This window comes from Pinus tabuliformis, chromosome 7 (genome assembly GCF_031772625.1).
Source record: "Pinus tabuliformis cultivar Carrire ecotype Pingquan chromosome 7, CPIR1, whole genome shotgun sequence".
Taxonomy (NCBI): domain Eukaryota; kingdom Viridiplantae; phylum Streptophyta; class Pinopsida; order Pinales; family Pinaceae; genus Pinus; species Pinus tabuliformis.
In genome coordinates, this window is record NC_142293.1 from 2,059,635,282 (window position 1) to 2,059,651,537 (window position 16,256).

The 16,256-nt window shown below is 38.2% G+C and overlaps 1 protein-coding gene across 5 annotated transcripts in view; it reads right to left on the bottom strand.

Annotated features, from left to right (window-relative positions):
• The window catches only part of LOC149256775 (uncharacterized), a 71,370-nt gene extending 56,348 nt beyond the window's left edge, over positions 1-15,022 (bottom strand). The window contains exon 1 of one of the 5 annotated variants that reach the window (XM_089460868.1): positions 14,814-15,022. In XM_089460868.1, the coding sequence (XP_089316994.1) occupies positions 14,814-14,928 (115 nt within the window). In that variant the 5' untranslated portion in view covers positions 14,929-15,022. Of the gene's footprint in view, positions 1-5,939; positions 6,816-14,813 lie in introns of those variants that run through there. The other 4 variants (XM_089460871.1, XM_089460867.1, XM_089460869.1 and 1 more) reach the window with 4 other exon arrangements.
• Between the last annotated feature and the right edge of the window lie 1,234 nt (positions 15,023-16,256).

Below are 16,256 nucleotides of genomic sequence, written 5' to 3' on the forward strand. Positions count from 1 at the left end.
TTTTTTTAGTTTAGAAATATTTTTTCTTTTATTTTTATTTTTTGTTAAGTTTTAGATAGTTTCATCTCTTTTTTTAGATTTTATTAATTAAAAAATTATAAAAATTTTAAAATTTTGAAAATCATAAAAAGTAACTAAAAGAAAAAAAAAATTGTCAGTTTTGGTCTCAACTTGTCGCATTTCATTTTTCTGCTGAGATTCAATTTTTTTTGATGTGGAATAAATGTTCATCATTTTAAGCGAGTCTGCACATGAATGATCATTTTGAAGATTAGCTGCATGAATATGATATCTGGTTAATGTTCATAATTGCGTGGTTGTTTAAAGCATTTATCTTTCGAAATTGTTAATCGCTGGATATCGTCCTTAATCTTTAATTATTCTAAGAACATTGTGGTTTTACTGGATATCTTGCATTGTTCGATTTATTTGATGATAAATGATTGGTGTTCATGGTTTATATTTCTACAACATCTAGCAAGTAATCATTTAAACATCAATCTCATAAGGCACTGGTCTGCTAAATTAATTAAATCATTTTAGTGCTCCTCATATCATGTCTCCCAACCAACTGGTCGACAGTTGGTCTTCGTCATTTCATAGGGTCTACCCCCCTTAGCCGCGGGAGACAGGCTTAAACGGAGAGATCGGGGATCAGAGTGACAACCCCTAGTCTGAGCGTTGTCGTGTCTGCACGACAACAGGAACCATAGTAGTACTATCGATGGAAGCATCATTGTATCTGTCATACTCCCTATGCTAGGATGACCTCCATTGATCTGGGATCAATGAAACTAATCTGAGATTAGTATGAGTGGTTTGAGACACTCTCTTGTGATATTGATCTAGGATCAATAAAACTGATTCGGGTCAGTAAAAGTGATATGACACACTCTCTTCATATGGAACTGACTTCGGGTCAGTAAAGAATGGTATGAGACATTCTCGATCAATTCTTATTCTTCATGGTTTAGCAAAGCAGAGAAGTGCAAGGCACTGATCACAGAGATAGTACAATCGGGCATATGGATCAGCGGATGGAGTTCTCCCTTGTTGAGAGGGAGTGTTAAAATTGGCAACTAGGGCCAAACACCATGTGGGTCATCTTATTTATGGAATTTGATATTTTTCTTGGATCCCTCTCATCGAGAGGTGTAGGATTGATCTAAAGATCATCCGATTCCGATAAGTATTCATGGAGTTATGAATTTATTTGTGTTATAATACAATTTGTCAAGGTCAGCCAGGAACCAAATAAACCCCACATGTACTCAACATTTTAGTATAAAAGGAGATGACTTGAGAGTCATTTCACACACACTTCTATCTTGATTTCTCTCCACTTGACTTGGGTTTTAGTGGAAGAGAAATCTAGGAGTGGAAGCTCTAGATGTTGGAGGAAGAGAGGTTGCCCTAGACACACATGGAAGGTTGCCCTAGACGCAGATGGAAGGTTGCCCTAGACACACATGGAAGGCTGCCCTAGACGCAGATGGAAGGTTGCCCTAGACACACATGGAAGGCTGCCCTAGACACAAATAGAAGGTTGCCCTAACGCAGACCTAAAGGCTGCCCTAACGCAGACCTAAAGCAGCCCTAACGCTGGATGCCCTAATGCAATCCTAAGGTCTGAAATATAGTGCGAATTTGGAGCAAGGAAGGTTGAGGCAGGTCCAAGTTTGTGGACTATTTTGGGTGCAGATTTTAGAGAAGAAGAGCTGCAGCTCTTAGTCATTGCATGAGGCAAGAAGGATGGCTTGAGGTGACACATTGGAGCAGTCTTACCGTGCAAATTAGGCCGCAGACTAGTGGTGAGTTTCATTATTGTTTTATGCATGATATTGGGTTGTATATCTATGTTTATAGGGACGCAATAAGGGACTATTACAGCAACTGTTGAGAGAGAAAGGACCTCCTAACTAGGCTGCAGTCATCTCTAAGGATAGTGAGGCAAACAGGGGTATTCTCCCTGTACGTTAGGCTTGTTGGTGTACCCTAACCAGTCAAGTACATGCACAGAACCCTAGGCAGAAATCAACAGTAGCATGCAACGAATTGAGGGTTGTTTGTGGACTAATAGTTAGATGCATGGGACAAGAAGGCAACTAGTACAACAATGCTAATATATGGGACAACAAGGTACATAGTGTTGTCAAGATATATGGGACAGCAAGGTACATAGTGCTGTCAAGATATATGGGACAACAAGGTACATAGTGCTGTCAAGATATATGGGACAACAAGGTACATAGTGTTGTATAGATACATGGGACAGCTGTGACATGGCAGCAAAGGCACATGGACAACAGTAAGCATTGGGACAGTAGCAAGACATAGTGTTGCAATAGCAATTGGGACAGTAGCAAGACATGGTGCTGCAATAGCAATTGGGACAGCAGTATGGTAAGCAAGGTGCAGCAAGCACATGGTGGCAAAACAAGGTGCAGCAATGGCACATGAGGGTACATGATGCAGTACAGTGATGGGTACTGTCATGATTGATGAAGCATGATAAGATGCAGCATTGTGATGATGGGTGCAACATGGTGCAACATGGTGAGGTGCAACATGATGACGAGATGCAGCACGATGATAGGTGAAGGAGTCACCTTGGAGAATCAGTTGAAGTAGCATGTCTTCAATTGATCTCATGTATCATCTTCTTAGAGATGATCTATGCTCTTATCTAGATAAGTCAAAGTGTTGATTTCTGTTGTAAATGTACTATCTCTCTCTATCTCTCTCTCTGTTGAACTATTGAAGAACATATAAAGAAATTTATCAAGGGTTTCCCCACATTGGGGTTTGTCCCTGGCTAGCGCCACATCTTGTGTCCTCTTGTCTTGGTTTGTCTTCTGCGATTTATGTTTATGTTCTATCTGCAATTTACTTTAATGCTGATGTGATTGCTAATCTAGAAAAGATATTGAGCTAACTGTGAAAATTGAAATAAATCGCTCTAAGCATAGAACATACCTAAACTTAACAAGAAGGAGCAATACACATGCCTTGAGTAGGGGTTACATATGCCATTTAGCGAGGTATACATGCCTTTGTAACTCATGCCATTAAGGAGGTACACATGCCTTTGTAACTCATGTCATTAAGGAGGTATGCATGCCTTTGTAACTCGTGCCATTAAGGAGGTGTAAGAGGAATCTTTTATGACATGCTTTTATTGTTAGTAAGAGGAATATGCCATGTCTTACTGAGTGCATAAGAGAGAGTAATGTTTGCATTAATGAAAGTGTAAGAGAATCTTTTATGACAAGACTTAATGAGAGTGAAACGTATCCATTAAGAGAGAGAGTTTTATGATGTGCTATGTGAGACATAGAGGTATGAAGTGATTAAGTGATGAAGGTAAGGTGACTTGAAGTTCCTTTTAATAATAATAATGTCATATATCATAAGGATAATAATAAAGGTAATGATAATATTGATAATTAAGTCAAAAATTGAACTATTAAGATTGATTAATGATAAGTTAAGTGATTTTCCAACATCTATACTTGATTACCAATTTATGCAGGGTGATTTGCTATTTTTGGAAAGTCATGCTTGAAATGTTAGATATGACTTTCTAATTTTAGAAAGTCACTCCAGAATTGTCAGAAATGAAAATTTTATCTAAGGAAATTCATCCCTGAGCTGTCAATTTTCAACACCGGCCGCAGACAATTTCAAAGTCAAATGAATTTCTTGATTTGCTCTTTGGAGAGAAAATGAGTGCATTTATATAGATTTGATGGGCTTTCATGAGAGGCAGTCGACTTGAGGTTTGGAGGAAACAAATTTTTTTAATTTTGAAGATGACGGAGCCAAAACCCCTTTGCGATGAGGCTGACTTGGAGGGTTATTTGAATTTTGAAATTCAAATTCTTAGAGCCAAAAAACCCTCACGTGCTTTTAATTTAAAATAAATTTGAAACCCTCCATGAACATAAGAAAATTAATGTAATTCTTAGTGAAAAGCCTTATTATCTTAGCCAAATGAAAGTTGCCACATCATCAACTAGATTGGGGCTATTGACCACGAGATGGGGCTTTCATATTTGAACAAGTATATCTCTCAAACCATGAGGATCCTTGTGATGTGCCATATACCATCAGAATCAGCATGATGAGGAGAATCCAACAAGGGTGGCCTTGACGCAAGAAACCATGATTTTCAATGTCATATTGGTCAACAAAGGTGGGGCATCTTCTCGTGTTGCTTGGCTTGACATCAATGACAACCATAGTTCATCAATGACCACCCTCTTCACGCATACAGTTAACCCAAACAGGCCGCCAAGTCTTGCAACTCAAATACCACTATAATATCCCCAAATAGAGATCCTAGAAAAATAACAATATTTCCAAAAGAAGGGCACGGCAGAATATGAAATTTTATTTGCATATAAAAATCAAAAATTAGAAATATGAAGACTACTTGTTGAAATAAACACAAATCTGAAACTGTCCTCTAAATTTATTTCCAAATCGGCCTCTAAGCCTGATGACTGATTGCATTCCAGAAAAGATGATGTGCTAAGGTCTCACAAACCGAAGTTCTTCCATCAAAACACGCCATGCCCTTCTGACTAGGGGGAGACCATATGTCTCTTTGAAACCAGGGATACTCAAAATTATCTAACCTTAAGCTCAAAATTGCAGCAGCATAGAATAGAAAACTCACAACACACAACTCACAGCCACCAAAGCGACCTTCTTTTATCAACTATGGAAGTCGAATTATCCATGTAAGATTATGTCTTCAACCCATGCACATTAGCAGGACTCAAGCTGATGTGCAAGTGTGCCTTGTCGACTTGAGGACAACCCAAAATAAAGTGTTCAAGTGTTGGAGTTACGAAAAGGTTTCAAGGAGATGTGCATTGTTAACTCACTTGCAACTGAAACTCACCATAATATTATGAGTTTGACCATAACTCAATGAAGCCTTTTTCAATCAACCATACTTGGATATAGCCCTGTAAAACCCAACATAGAAATCTTACTCTTCCTTACTCGGTCAAATTTCGTTGATTATTTACCAGGTCCAAGTGAAACTCTTGCTCTTCAGTTGCTCTTCAGTTTTACAATCGTTCTTGAGTCCAAATTTTGTGACTTTGGAACATATATGAGAAATAATAACATAAAGAACCACAGACAAGGAATAATCTACAGAATGTTACTCCACAAACATAGCATAAGGTAGGTTTCCATCCTGACGACACTTCTGGATTCTCCCTCACAGCCCCATTGCCTGCCACAATATTTATAACTAATCGATCGATTACCCCCTTCAACCTGATCACATTCTACTAACATTGATGTTACAATGCAAATTACATAATTGACACATTTATTGGAACCATATGTCTTACGCAGCAAAATCTGTTGCTGGCTATTTCGACCATAAAATTATTATGAAAATTAATTCCACTTCTAATTAACAGACTCACTTCACATCCCTTCTCAAGTGCAGAGGTGTAAATCAATCACCCAAAAAACTAGAATTATTTACCTTGTTAGGAGCAAGGTTAAATATATATTTATTGCTTGGCACCGCATTGGTGACTATTTAGGGTTACGCGTGTCATAAAAATTGCAAGCATCAATTCACGTCCAACAAAGACCTCCGCTATTAGGCACCGACGCCTAAAATCCGTAATTTGCAAATTCAATGTAACCGAACTCGTAACCACCAGCAGACTAACGACAAACCTTGAGCGATCAAAAACCCTAATCATTCTCATTATTGAAATAAACTGCAAATACATTAGGTTTGAAGGATTTTGACCTTACAAAACAAATATTCATAATCACAACACAAATGTTCGTTATAAAACAAATAATTGTAGCAATTGAACTATCCCTGCTCAAACAGTGTAAACAAAACTTTAAGGTGGTATATGCATAATTTAAAGGTGGAAGTGGTATATATGCTTAACCTCTGTAATCTACGCCAGAGTTGAGTTTGATGACCACTGGGCGCCCTCTTATGGATTTGAGAAAATCTGCCGGGGTTTTTGCAGAAGTTCCGCCCCCGCTAACTCCTCCGCTCATTTTCGCTCTGAAAAATCTCTAACCACTAGATCCTGCTTGCTGGCTAGACGGAGATGCCGGGAAGGAAGGCACAGTTGCTGGCTAGACACGGCTTGCTTCTGGTGGGCTGGTTGGTTGGCGAGAGCTGGTCGACGCGGGCAGGAAAAGAAAAGATGCCGGGCGGTAGCTTATATGCTGGTATTGTATGTGAAAACTTTCTATGCGTTATGCAATTTCAATCTGCCCATAGCACGGATCATTCCGTAAATCAACGAGCTGCTCCCTCTCCCCCCTTTATTTTATCAATCGACTTGTGTAGTTGAAGTTCGTTGATTGTGAAAGCACATAAGTTGCTCGGGTTGTGAAAATACGGGAGTGCGGGGTGTAGAGAAAGCAACTAATAAGATTCCTAAAAAGAACCGGCATAATCTAAACTAGGTGCTTCCTCTCCTACCATTGAGAGCGGCCCCGCTACCTCCGCTCATTTTCGCTCTCACAAAAAGCTCTAACCACTAGCTCGAAACTCCGCTCTAAAATTGGCGTGCGGGTGGTTGGACTTTGAGTACGAGTGACTTTCTGGACTTTTTGGTTATCCTCTACTCGCCTACTTTGAAGGAAAGCGGTCGGCCGGGTGAACAGTGCAATCTTCCCTACCGCTATGGTGGAATTGAGCGAATACGAAGGGGCCTGGTCCTGAGTATGGTAGATATTGGTAGGGTCAAATAGAGCAGTACCTTTATTTCCAATATCATGTACCTAGGCCTCTGCTTGAACTATGTTTGTTACCTTGGTGGCCGCAGTTGTCACTGTGTCTGTGTGGGAGGTCAGGGTATGCTACTAACCACGGGTATGCCAGGAATGCCCTCGGGTTCAGGTCATAATTTCAACGTATGGGTGTTCCTGGGGTATGCTACCGACCAGCCCCAGACAGTGGCATAAATAGTCCAGACTAATTAATTCCACTTCTAATTAACACTCACTTCATATCCCTTCTCAAGTGCAGAGGTGTAAATCAATCACTCAAAAAGCTAGAATTATTTACCCTGTTAGGAGGAAGGTTAAATATGTATTTATGTTAGGATATTCCGACACGTAGGAAATAGTTAAGTATAACTTGGTCTAGTGTAGAGTTAGGTAAAGTGTGTTTCTTTACTATGTACTTTTGTAACTTACAATCCGACGGTCACGATATGTAGTGATCCGACGGTTCATTCTCTCCTCGGTATTACCGACACTTGATCCGTGGCTTAACACCCGATTGGTCCATGATCTCTATTTAAAGAGCATGGAGGGTCATTTGTAGGGTAATCATTCATGAGAGAAGCTTATGTAAATTTTTCATTCTTTTATTAATAAATTGCTTGAAGTGGCCGCGTTGGCTCAGGCCATGGACTGTTTCCCTCTTTGAGGGTTTTAACCACGTCAACAATACTAGTGTATTGATTTGTGATCTGTTTGTGAGCAATGTCCTTTAGTGTTCTGTCTACTGTCTAAGGAACTTACCCTGTAAATTCCTACATGGTATCAGAGCTATTTGAGGGCTACATCCGTTGGTGATCCAAATCTGAAGCCGGTAGAACTGCATCCGACTGCAGTTTCCTAGATCTATTGTTTCTGACTACTTTCGGGCTGAGAAGACTGCTCTATTGTGTTAGGAGCATTTTTTCCAGTGAGGAACCCCTTTCGTTTCAAGCGAAAAGGTTTCTGGTAGCCCTAGCTACGTCATTTCTAAGATCTGGAGGTATACAATGTTTATTTGCAGTTTCTAGTTATTTTCTCTCTGTTTATTTCGGTTTATTAAGCTCTTTGTTTTCTTTTTTATTGCCGGATCTATACCTTTCATTTTTGCATATGCTCTTTGCCCCACGACTCTATGCGATCTAGGAAAATCAGAAACAAAGAGGAAAGATTTTTCTCATGCGTATGCTCTTTTCCGCTGTGCCTTAATGTGATCTCGAAAAATCAGAAACATTGAAGAAAATATTTAGTTTCCGGCTAAAGCTAACTTCAAGCCATAAGGTTGTTTTTTTTTGTATGTCCGTGTTGTGTTTTGTGTTTTTTGTTTTGTAGGGAGAAAAGAGTTTTCTCAGGTAAGCACACAGCCCAAAGCTTTAGTTACTCTAAAAAAAAAAAAAAAAAACCCTTCCTCTTTTCCAAAAATTACTAACCTTTTAATCTAACTCACTTGGTCCAAAGCTACTTTATGAAAATAGAGGTCTTGAGTTCAAATCCTTCTTGGTCCAAAGCTACTTTATTAGATTAAGTTTGGAAAGGGGGAATTTTTTTTTTAATATAACATTATCATTCATTTCCGCACATTCTCGCACTTCATCGGCATCTTCAACAACTTTTCTTCAAAAAGCCATAACTTCTTCATCCAGAAGCCGTTTTCATAGCCGTTTTTTTTTAATCAGCCTAATTTTTCGAGATCTTTCCATTGGAACACTTAGTTTCAACATATATAGCTTCAGTTTTTGTTAAAATGGAAAATCCATGCCAAGTTATTCTTGACAGCACCAACTACTTCCAATGGTGGTCCTACATTGTGGATTTACTTAGAAGTAAAGGTATTTACAGAATAGCCTCAGGCCAAGAAACCAAACCGAAAGATGAAGATAAGGCAACTAAATGGGAAAATAGGCAAGATCAAGCATGTGGGTTGATAAGGATGTCTATTTCTCCAAATCTTAGATTCCATATTGCAGAACTTGATACTCTTGATGAAGCAATGAAATAGATCACTAAAGTTTTTGGAATTAAAAATGAATTTAGAGCCCATCAACTCGAAAATGAGTTGCTTACATTGGACCCTTAGACTTCTCTTGGAAGGTGTTAAGGTTAAGAAAGAAGATAGTAACCTTATCTATTCCATTCTTACTAAGTTGGGACCAGCCTACTCTGTGTTTGTTTCCACCTTCCATTCTACAAGAGAAGCCTTCATTTCTCAAGGACAAGCCTACAAGTCCCCTTCCTTTGATTCCTTTTGTGATTCTTTAATAAGAGAACAAGAAAAACTCTTACATCTTGGTCTTCTTAATCTTGGAAACTCTTATAAGAAACCCTTAGCCACTTAGCAGCAACCAAATTCAAAGAATCCTAAGAAGTCATATCCTAAAAGGAATGGTCCTAAACCAAACAAGGGTCCTAAGCAATTCCAGTCTCAAAATGAAAAATCATTTCAACAAAATGATAAGGCAAATAAAAACAAACAGAAGAAGACTGATAGACATTGCCACTTTTGTATTCGAGATGGCCACTTAGAATCCAAATGCTTTAGGAAGATGGAAGCCTTGGAAGCAGTAATGAAGAAGCATAACATCCATTTGGAGCACTCTTCAACTTCAACTTCATCTTCAGGAATAACACTTTCTACATGTGGTTGTCAAGCATCTCGGTCTGGCTATGCACTAAATGTATCTTCTTCTTCTCATTCTCATGAGCTGCTCATTGATTTTGGAGCTTCTTATCACATGGCCAAAAAACAAAGCCATGTTTTCTTCTTTAAATGATTGTAACACCAAAAATATATATGTTGGTGATAATAGATCTCTTAGTGTTGTAGTGACTGGAACTGTTCATATAGACAATGGTCAATTTAATGATGTATTATGTGTTCCAACCTTATCTTGCAACCTTCTATCTGTATATCAGATAACTCATTCAGGTGAAGATAAAATCGTTGAATTTTCACCTCACAATGTTGTAATTAAGGACCTAAGAGATCCTAGACAGATTTCAGCTACTGGCATTGCTGATGATTCTACAAGGTTGTATAAGTTTAACAACTTTGGGACATCAAATCTTCCCTCGGTATTTGTTGCTCATAACGATGAAGTGAGCAAACTTTGGCATGAGCGATCTGGTCACTTAAACTATTGCTCCCTTCAGAATCTATGTAAAGAAAATATGGTGACAGGTCTTCCAATGGTATCTTGCAGAGATGGTGTTTGTTTCGGATGTGTACTCGGAAAACATCATCGGGATAGTTCTAAAAGACGTGCCTCTTGGCATGCCTCAACCCCTTTACAGCTTGTGCATAGTGATTTATGTGGTCCACTTCCAGTTGTTTCATTCTCTGGCTACAAGTATTTCTTAACTTTCATTGATGATTTCTCCAAATGCACTTGGGTATACTTCTTAAAACTCAAGAGTGAAGTATTTAACATGTTCTTGGCCTTTGTTCAAAAACAATCTGGACATCAAATTCTTAAGCTAAGATCTGATAATGGCGGAGAATATGTTAACAACAAATTCATCAACTTTTGCACTGAGAATGGAATTCAAATGCAACATACTGTTCCATATACTCCACAACAAAATGGTGTAGCTAAAGGAAGAATCACACCTTAAAGGAAATGGCTAATTGTATGCTTCAATCTAAAGGACTTAGTCTTAATTTTTGGGTAGAAGCAATTAACTATGCAAATTACATAATAAATCACACTCCTACTAAGGTTTTAAAGAATATCACTCCAGAAGAAGCATGGAGCTCAATTAAACCAGATGTAAGTCACTTTCATGTTTTTGGAAGTGAAGCATGGGCCCATATTCCAGATGAAAAACATAAAGCTTTAGAACCTAAGAGTGAAAAATGTATTTTTGTTGGATATTCTGAAGATGTCAAAGGATATAGACTTATTCCACTTAAGTCCAAAAATGTTATCATTAGAAGAGATGTAAAGTTTGCTGAAAATCTATCAACCTACGAGCCTAGTTCGGCGGATGTGCCACCTCTCTCTATCTCTTCTACTTTTGAAAATATTTCTTCTTCAGATGATGAAAGTGAGGATGACAATCCTCCCCCACCTTCTTAGGATCCTCCTCCAGCTCCTCACCTTCCAAAATGGGTCCGTGCTACTTGGGATGTAGCAGGTGATCTTGCCGGTGATCCTACAGATCAGTGACGTACATGTTCTCAGTTCGATAGAGCCTCTTCTTTACTGGCTCAAGCTTCAACAAATTATGATCCTGACACCTTTGCAGAAGCTTAAGGCCATCTAGATTGGGACACAACTATGAATGAAGAATATTGTTCATTATTGGCAAATGATACATGGGTTCTTGTTCCCCTACCAAAGAGACAAAAACTTGTTAGATGCAAATGGGTTTACAAAACCAAGTATGGACCAGATGGGAAAGTTGATAAAAATAAAGCTCGTCTTGTTGCTAAGGGTTTTTCACAAGTTGAAGGCATTGACTATACTGAAACATTCTCCCCTGTTGCCAAAATGAACTCTATTCGCCTTGCTCTTTCCCTTGTTGCCTCTTTCAAAAGGGAAGTCCATAAGATGGATGTTAAATCTGCCTTCTTGCATGGGGACTTGCATGAAGAAATCTATATGGAACAACCTATTGGCTTTATACAAACAGACTCTAGCCTTGTATGTCAGCTTAAGAAATCCCTTTATGGTCTCAAGCAAGCTCCTCGGGCTTGGTGTACCAAAATGGATAGCTTTCTTTTAGAATCTGGCTTTTCTAGGTTTCATTCTGACAATATTGTCTACACCAAGAAAGTGGGCAAGTATCTTATCATTCTTGTTCTTTATGTTTATGATCTTATCCTCACTGGTAGTGATCCCAGCCTTATTAACCATATGAAGTCCAGCCTTAAAAATAAGTTTGAAATGACAGACTTAGGACACTTGCATTATTTTCTTGGTCTTCAAGTATTGCAATCCAAGGAAGGTATTTCCCTTTCCCAGTCCAAGTATGCTTGTGATCTTCTACGCCATTTTCACATGGAAGATTGTAAGCCAGCCCCTTCTCCCTTTCAGTCTGGAGCCAAAATTTCAGTCACTTGTACTTCCCCTGAAGTTGCTACCTTATACCGTCAACTTGTCGGAAAACTTTTGTATCTGACCCATACTCGTCCTGACCTTTCCTTTGTTGTTGGCCTTATTTCTCGGTTTATGCAAAACCCACATGAAAGTCATTGGAAAGCAGCTAAAAGAATACTTCATTATGTTTAAGGTACAGTCCAGTTTGGGATTCATTACAGTGTAGAAGCATCTCCTCTATTGGTTGGTTTCATTGATCCTGATTGGGTTGGTGACCCTGATGATCGGAAGTCTACTGCAGGTTATGTGTTCACTCTTGGTTAAGGACCTATTACATGGGCTTGCAAGAAACAAAGTGCCATTTCTCTTTCTTTAGTAGAAGCAGAGTGTCGTGGTGCCATAGAAGCTTGTAAGGAAGCCCTGTGGCTTCGTTAGATCCTGTCAGAGTTTGGCTTTCAACAGCAGCATCCGACTACACTTTGGTGTGTTAGTCAAAGTGCCATTCAACTATGCAAAGATCCAGTCCAACATCAACACAACAAACACATTGAACTGCACATGCACTTCATCAGAAAACTCATTCACGACCATGTTCTTGAAGTGCAATACTGTTCAACAGATGATCAAGTTGCAGACATCTTTACAAAGGCTCTCACAAAGGCGAAGTTTACTAAACTTCGATTTATGGTTGGAGTTCAGGAAGTTGTCACTAAGGGGGGATAGGCTCTAGTGCCTCCTTCCTTCTCCTATTGTGTCATATTTGTACATTCTTCAATCTTATCCCAAGTTTTTCTTAAGGGGGGATGTTAGGATATTCCAACACATATGAAATAGTTAAGTATAACTTGGTCTAGTGTAGAGTTAGGTAAAGTGTGTTTCTTTACTATGTACTTTTGTAACTTACAATCCGACGGTCACGATATGTAGTGATCCAATGGTTCATTCTCTCCTCGGTATTACCGACACTTGATCCGTGGCTTAACACCCGATTGGTCCATGATCTCTATTTAAAGAGCATGGATGGTCATTTGTAGGGTAACCGTTCATGAGAGAAGCTTATGTAAGTTTTTCATTCTTTTATTAATAAATTGCCTGAAATGGTCGTGTTGGCTCAGGCCATGGACTGTTTCCCTCTTTGAGGGTTTTAACCACGTCAACAATACTGGTGTATTGATCTGTGATCTGTTTGTGAGCAGTGTCCTTTGGTGTTCTGTCTAAGGAACTTACCCTATAAATTCCTACAATTTATTGTTTGGCACCGCATTGGTGACTATTTAGGGTTACGTGTGTCATAAAAATTGCAAGCATCAATTCACGTCCAACAAAGACCTCCACTATTAGGCACTGACACCTAAAATCCGTAATTTGCAAATTCAATGTAACTGAACTCGTAACCACCAGCAGACTAACGACAAACCTTGAGCGATCAAAAACCCTAACCCTTGTTTCTCATTATTGAAATAAACTGCAAATACATTAGGTTTGAAGGGTTTTGACCTTACAAAACAAATATTCATGGTCACCGCACAAATGTTCGTTATAAAACAAATAATCGTAGCAATTGAACTATCCTTGCTCATACATTGTAAACAAAACTTTAAGGTGTTGTATGCATAATTTAAAGGTGGAAGTGGTATATATGCTTAAACACTGTAATCTACGCTAAAGTTAAGTTTGACGACCACTGGGCACCCTTTTATGGATTTGAGAAAATATGTCGGGGTTTTTGCGGAAGTTCTGCCCCCGCTACCTCCTCTGCTCATTTTCGCTCTAAAAAAGCTCTAACCACTAGGCTTCCTAAAAGTGTATTGTGCCTTCCTAGGTGATGTGTACTTGACAGGGAAACTGGATGCGTCCTGAATGGGTATGTGGTAATGAGATTGCGGTAATGTCGGGGCCACCGTGATAAGGGTATTTGACCGGTACACTCCTAGAACTAGACAAGGAATACAAGGACAATTCATCAAGTTTACTATTCTTAATATTAGTAATATTAGACTAGAAAGAAAGTAGAAAGTGATTAGAAAGGTATAAGTAATTAGGGATTATATAGCTTTTATTATCCTTATAAAGGTTAGGGTCTTCTTTCATAATCTTAGTTAGTTGGTAGAAGGAAGTAGTAATTAGATAGCTTAGAGTAGGAATTCAGATTAAGAAACTCTGCTTTAAAATTGGCGCGCGAAACTACAACGACTAGCCCCGGAAAGCAACATAAACAGTCTAGACTTATTAATTCCACTTCTAATTAACAGACTCACTCCACATCCCTTCTCAAGTGCGAAAAATAGGAGTTGTCGATCCGTAACCCTGATGCGAGGTGGTTTGTTGATTATCCAGTTGTGGGGCACTCCAGTGGGATCGATCTTGATAACGAGCTTTCAGAACAGTCCCTGGGTGGATTATACTCTAGTGGCCTATGGGAAAGAAATCCTATTTGGCGAAGACCCGAGCATAGGGTCAAGAAGCTAACGTCGAGGATCCTGAAATAGCAAAGGAGGTTGAGGTCTTGGAGCTGGGCAGAGCGAATGAGGTTCAACCACCACTATTATAAGTTGAAGTTCATGGCCCCGATACTGGTTCGATAACAACATCTAAGGCATGGGTAGCATCTTATTTAGTGGATCCAGTTGTTAAACCAGTAAAAGAAGCAAGTAGCAACCCTATGCGCGGAGGGTTTTCTTACATTCCAGGTTTTCCCCTAAAGAAAGAAAAATTGACTTCTAATTGGCGATAAAAAACCCTAACCCTTGTTTCTCATTAAAACCCTTCAAACCTTGAGCGATTAAAAACCCTAACCCTTGTTTCTCATTATTGAAATAAAATACAAATACATTAGGCTTGAAAAGTTTTGACCTTACAAAACAAATATTCATAGTCACCGCACAAATGTTCGTTATAAAACAAATAATCGTAGCAATTGAACTATCTCTGCTCATATAGTGTAAACAAAACTTTAAGGTGGTATATGCATAATTTAAACGTGGAAGTGGTATATAGCTTAACCTCTGTAATATATGCCAGAGTTGAGTTTGACGACCATTGGGCGCCCTCTTATGGATTTGAGAAAATTTGTTGGGGTTTTTGCAGAAGTTCTGCCCCCGCTACCTCCTCCACTCATTTTCACCCTGAAAAAAAAAAACTCTAACCACTAGCTCGAAACTCTGCTCTAAAATTCGCGTGTGAAACTACAACGACCAGCCCCAGACAATGACATAAACAATTCAGACAGCCTAGAAAAGCCAACTTAGACACAATTTAGTATAATCTTTATTTTAAAAAAGAGATGATTGGTTATTTTATCACTAAATTGTAAGTATAATTTTACATTTTGGGGGGTATTTGGCAATTCCTATTCATGTAACATAGGGATAATTTTTCCACTAATACTATATAATATAATTTTCGTGAAAAAATTAATTTGTAATTAAAAAATTATGATAAGAAATATGTATTAGTTTTCAAAGTTATTATTTGAGTTTAGGTTATTTAATTATTTTTAATATTATAATAAAAAGATGAAAATAGTAAAGACAATTATCTATTTCTCTCGTGGATTTTAGAAATTTATTTATTTGTTTGATGGATTTTAGAAATTTGTTTTTTCTACGATAAAAATATAGACTTTTACAAATATTTTAATATGTTTATTTAAATTAATTGAGATTAGGAAATGTTAAGTCTTGTTTTAGTTAAGAATTGCAAGGATAAGGTTATAGGAAGAGTCATGAGTAATGAAAGTTGGATAAAATAAATTAGGTACAATATAAGGGTCAAGTAAGGACGCCTTTTGTTCCTTGCTCTTTTCAAAATTTACATATATATAAGGTAAAAGATTGTCTAAAGGAAGTAGGATGTGTAGTCATTCACCTCTTGAGGCTAGTTATCATCTTCATGTTTTACGCAAATAACATTATCATTTTTGCAAATAAATTGTTATAAACATTGTGTTTAAGATGAATAACAAATCATATATTCTTGAATATTCCAAGAAAGTTCAAATACGTATTAAATCCAAAACCCTTGAGATAGGGTAACACCATACAATAATCCTTTTATAAAAGGATATATTCATCTTCAAGGGGGCAACCTGCAAATGAGCAATGTCATATTAGAAATAAGTACAACACAAAATACATGTCATGCATTTGATGATCACCTCTACAACCTCTTGTTGAACCCTCGAAAATCGTTGCTACAACACGGGGGAAAACCACCCGGTCCGGACCTTGGTTAGCAACTCCTTTTCCGTTTGGTGTAGTGGCTCCGACTGGGGATGATGGGACTAGTTTCCCAAATGGTATTTGACAACGTCGATGGGGTGATATGTGATGTAATGGAGGGAATGATTAAGCTAAGTTTAATCTAATCTAAACTATTAAACACATGCATATATCCTAGTTTAAACACTATTTAACTATAAATAAACCCAAGAATAAAATAAAATAT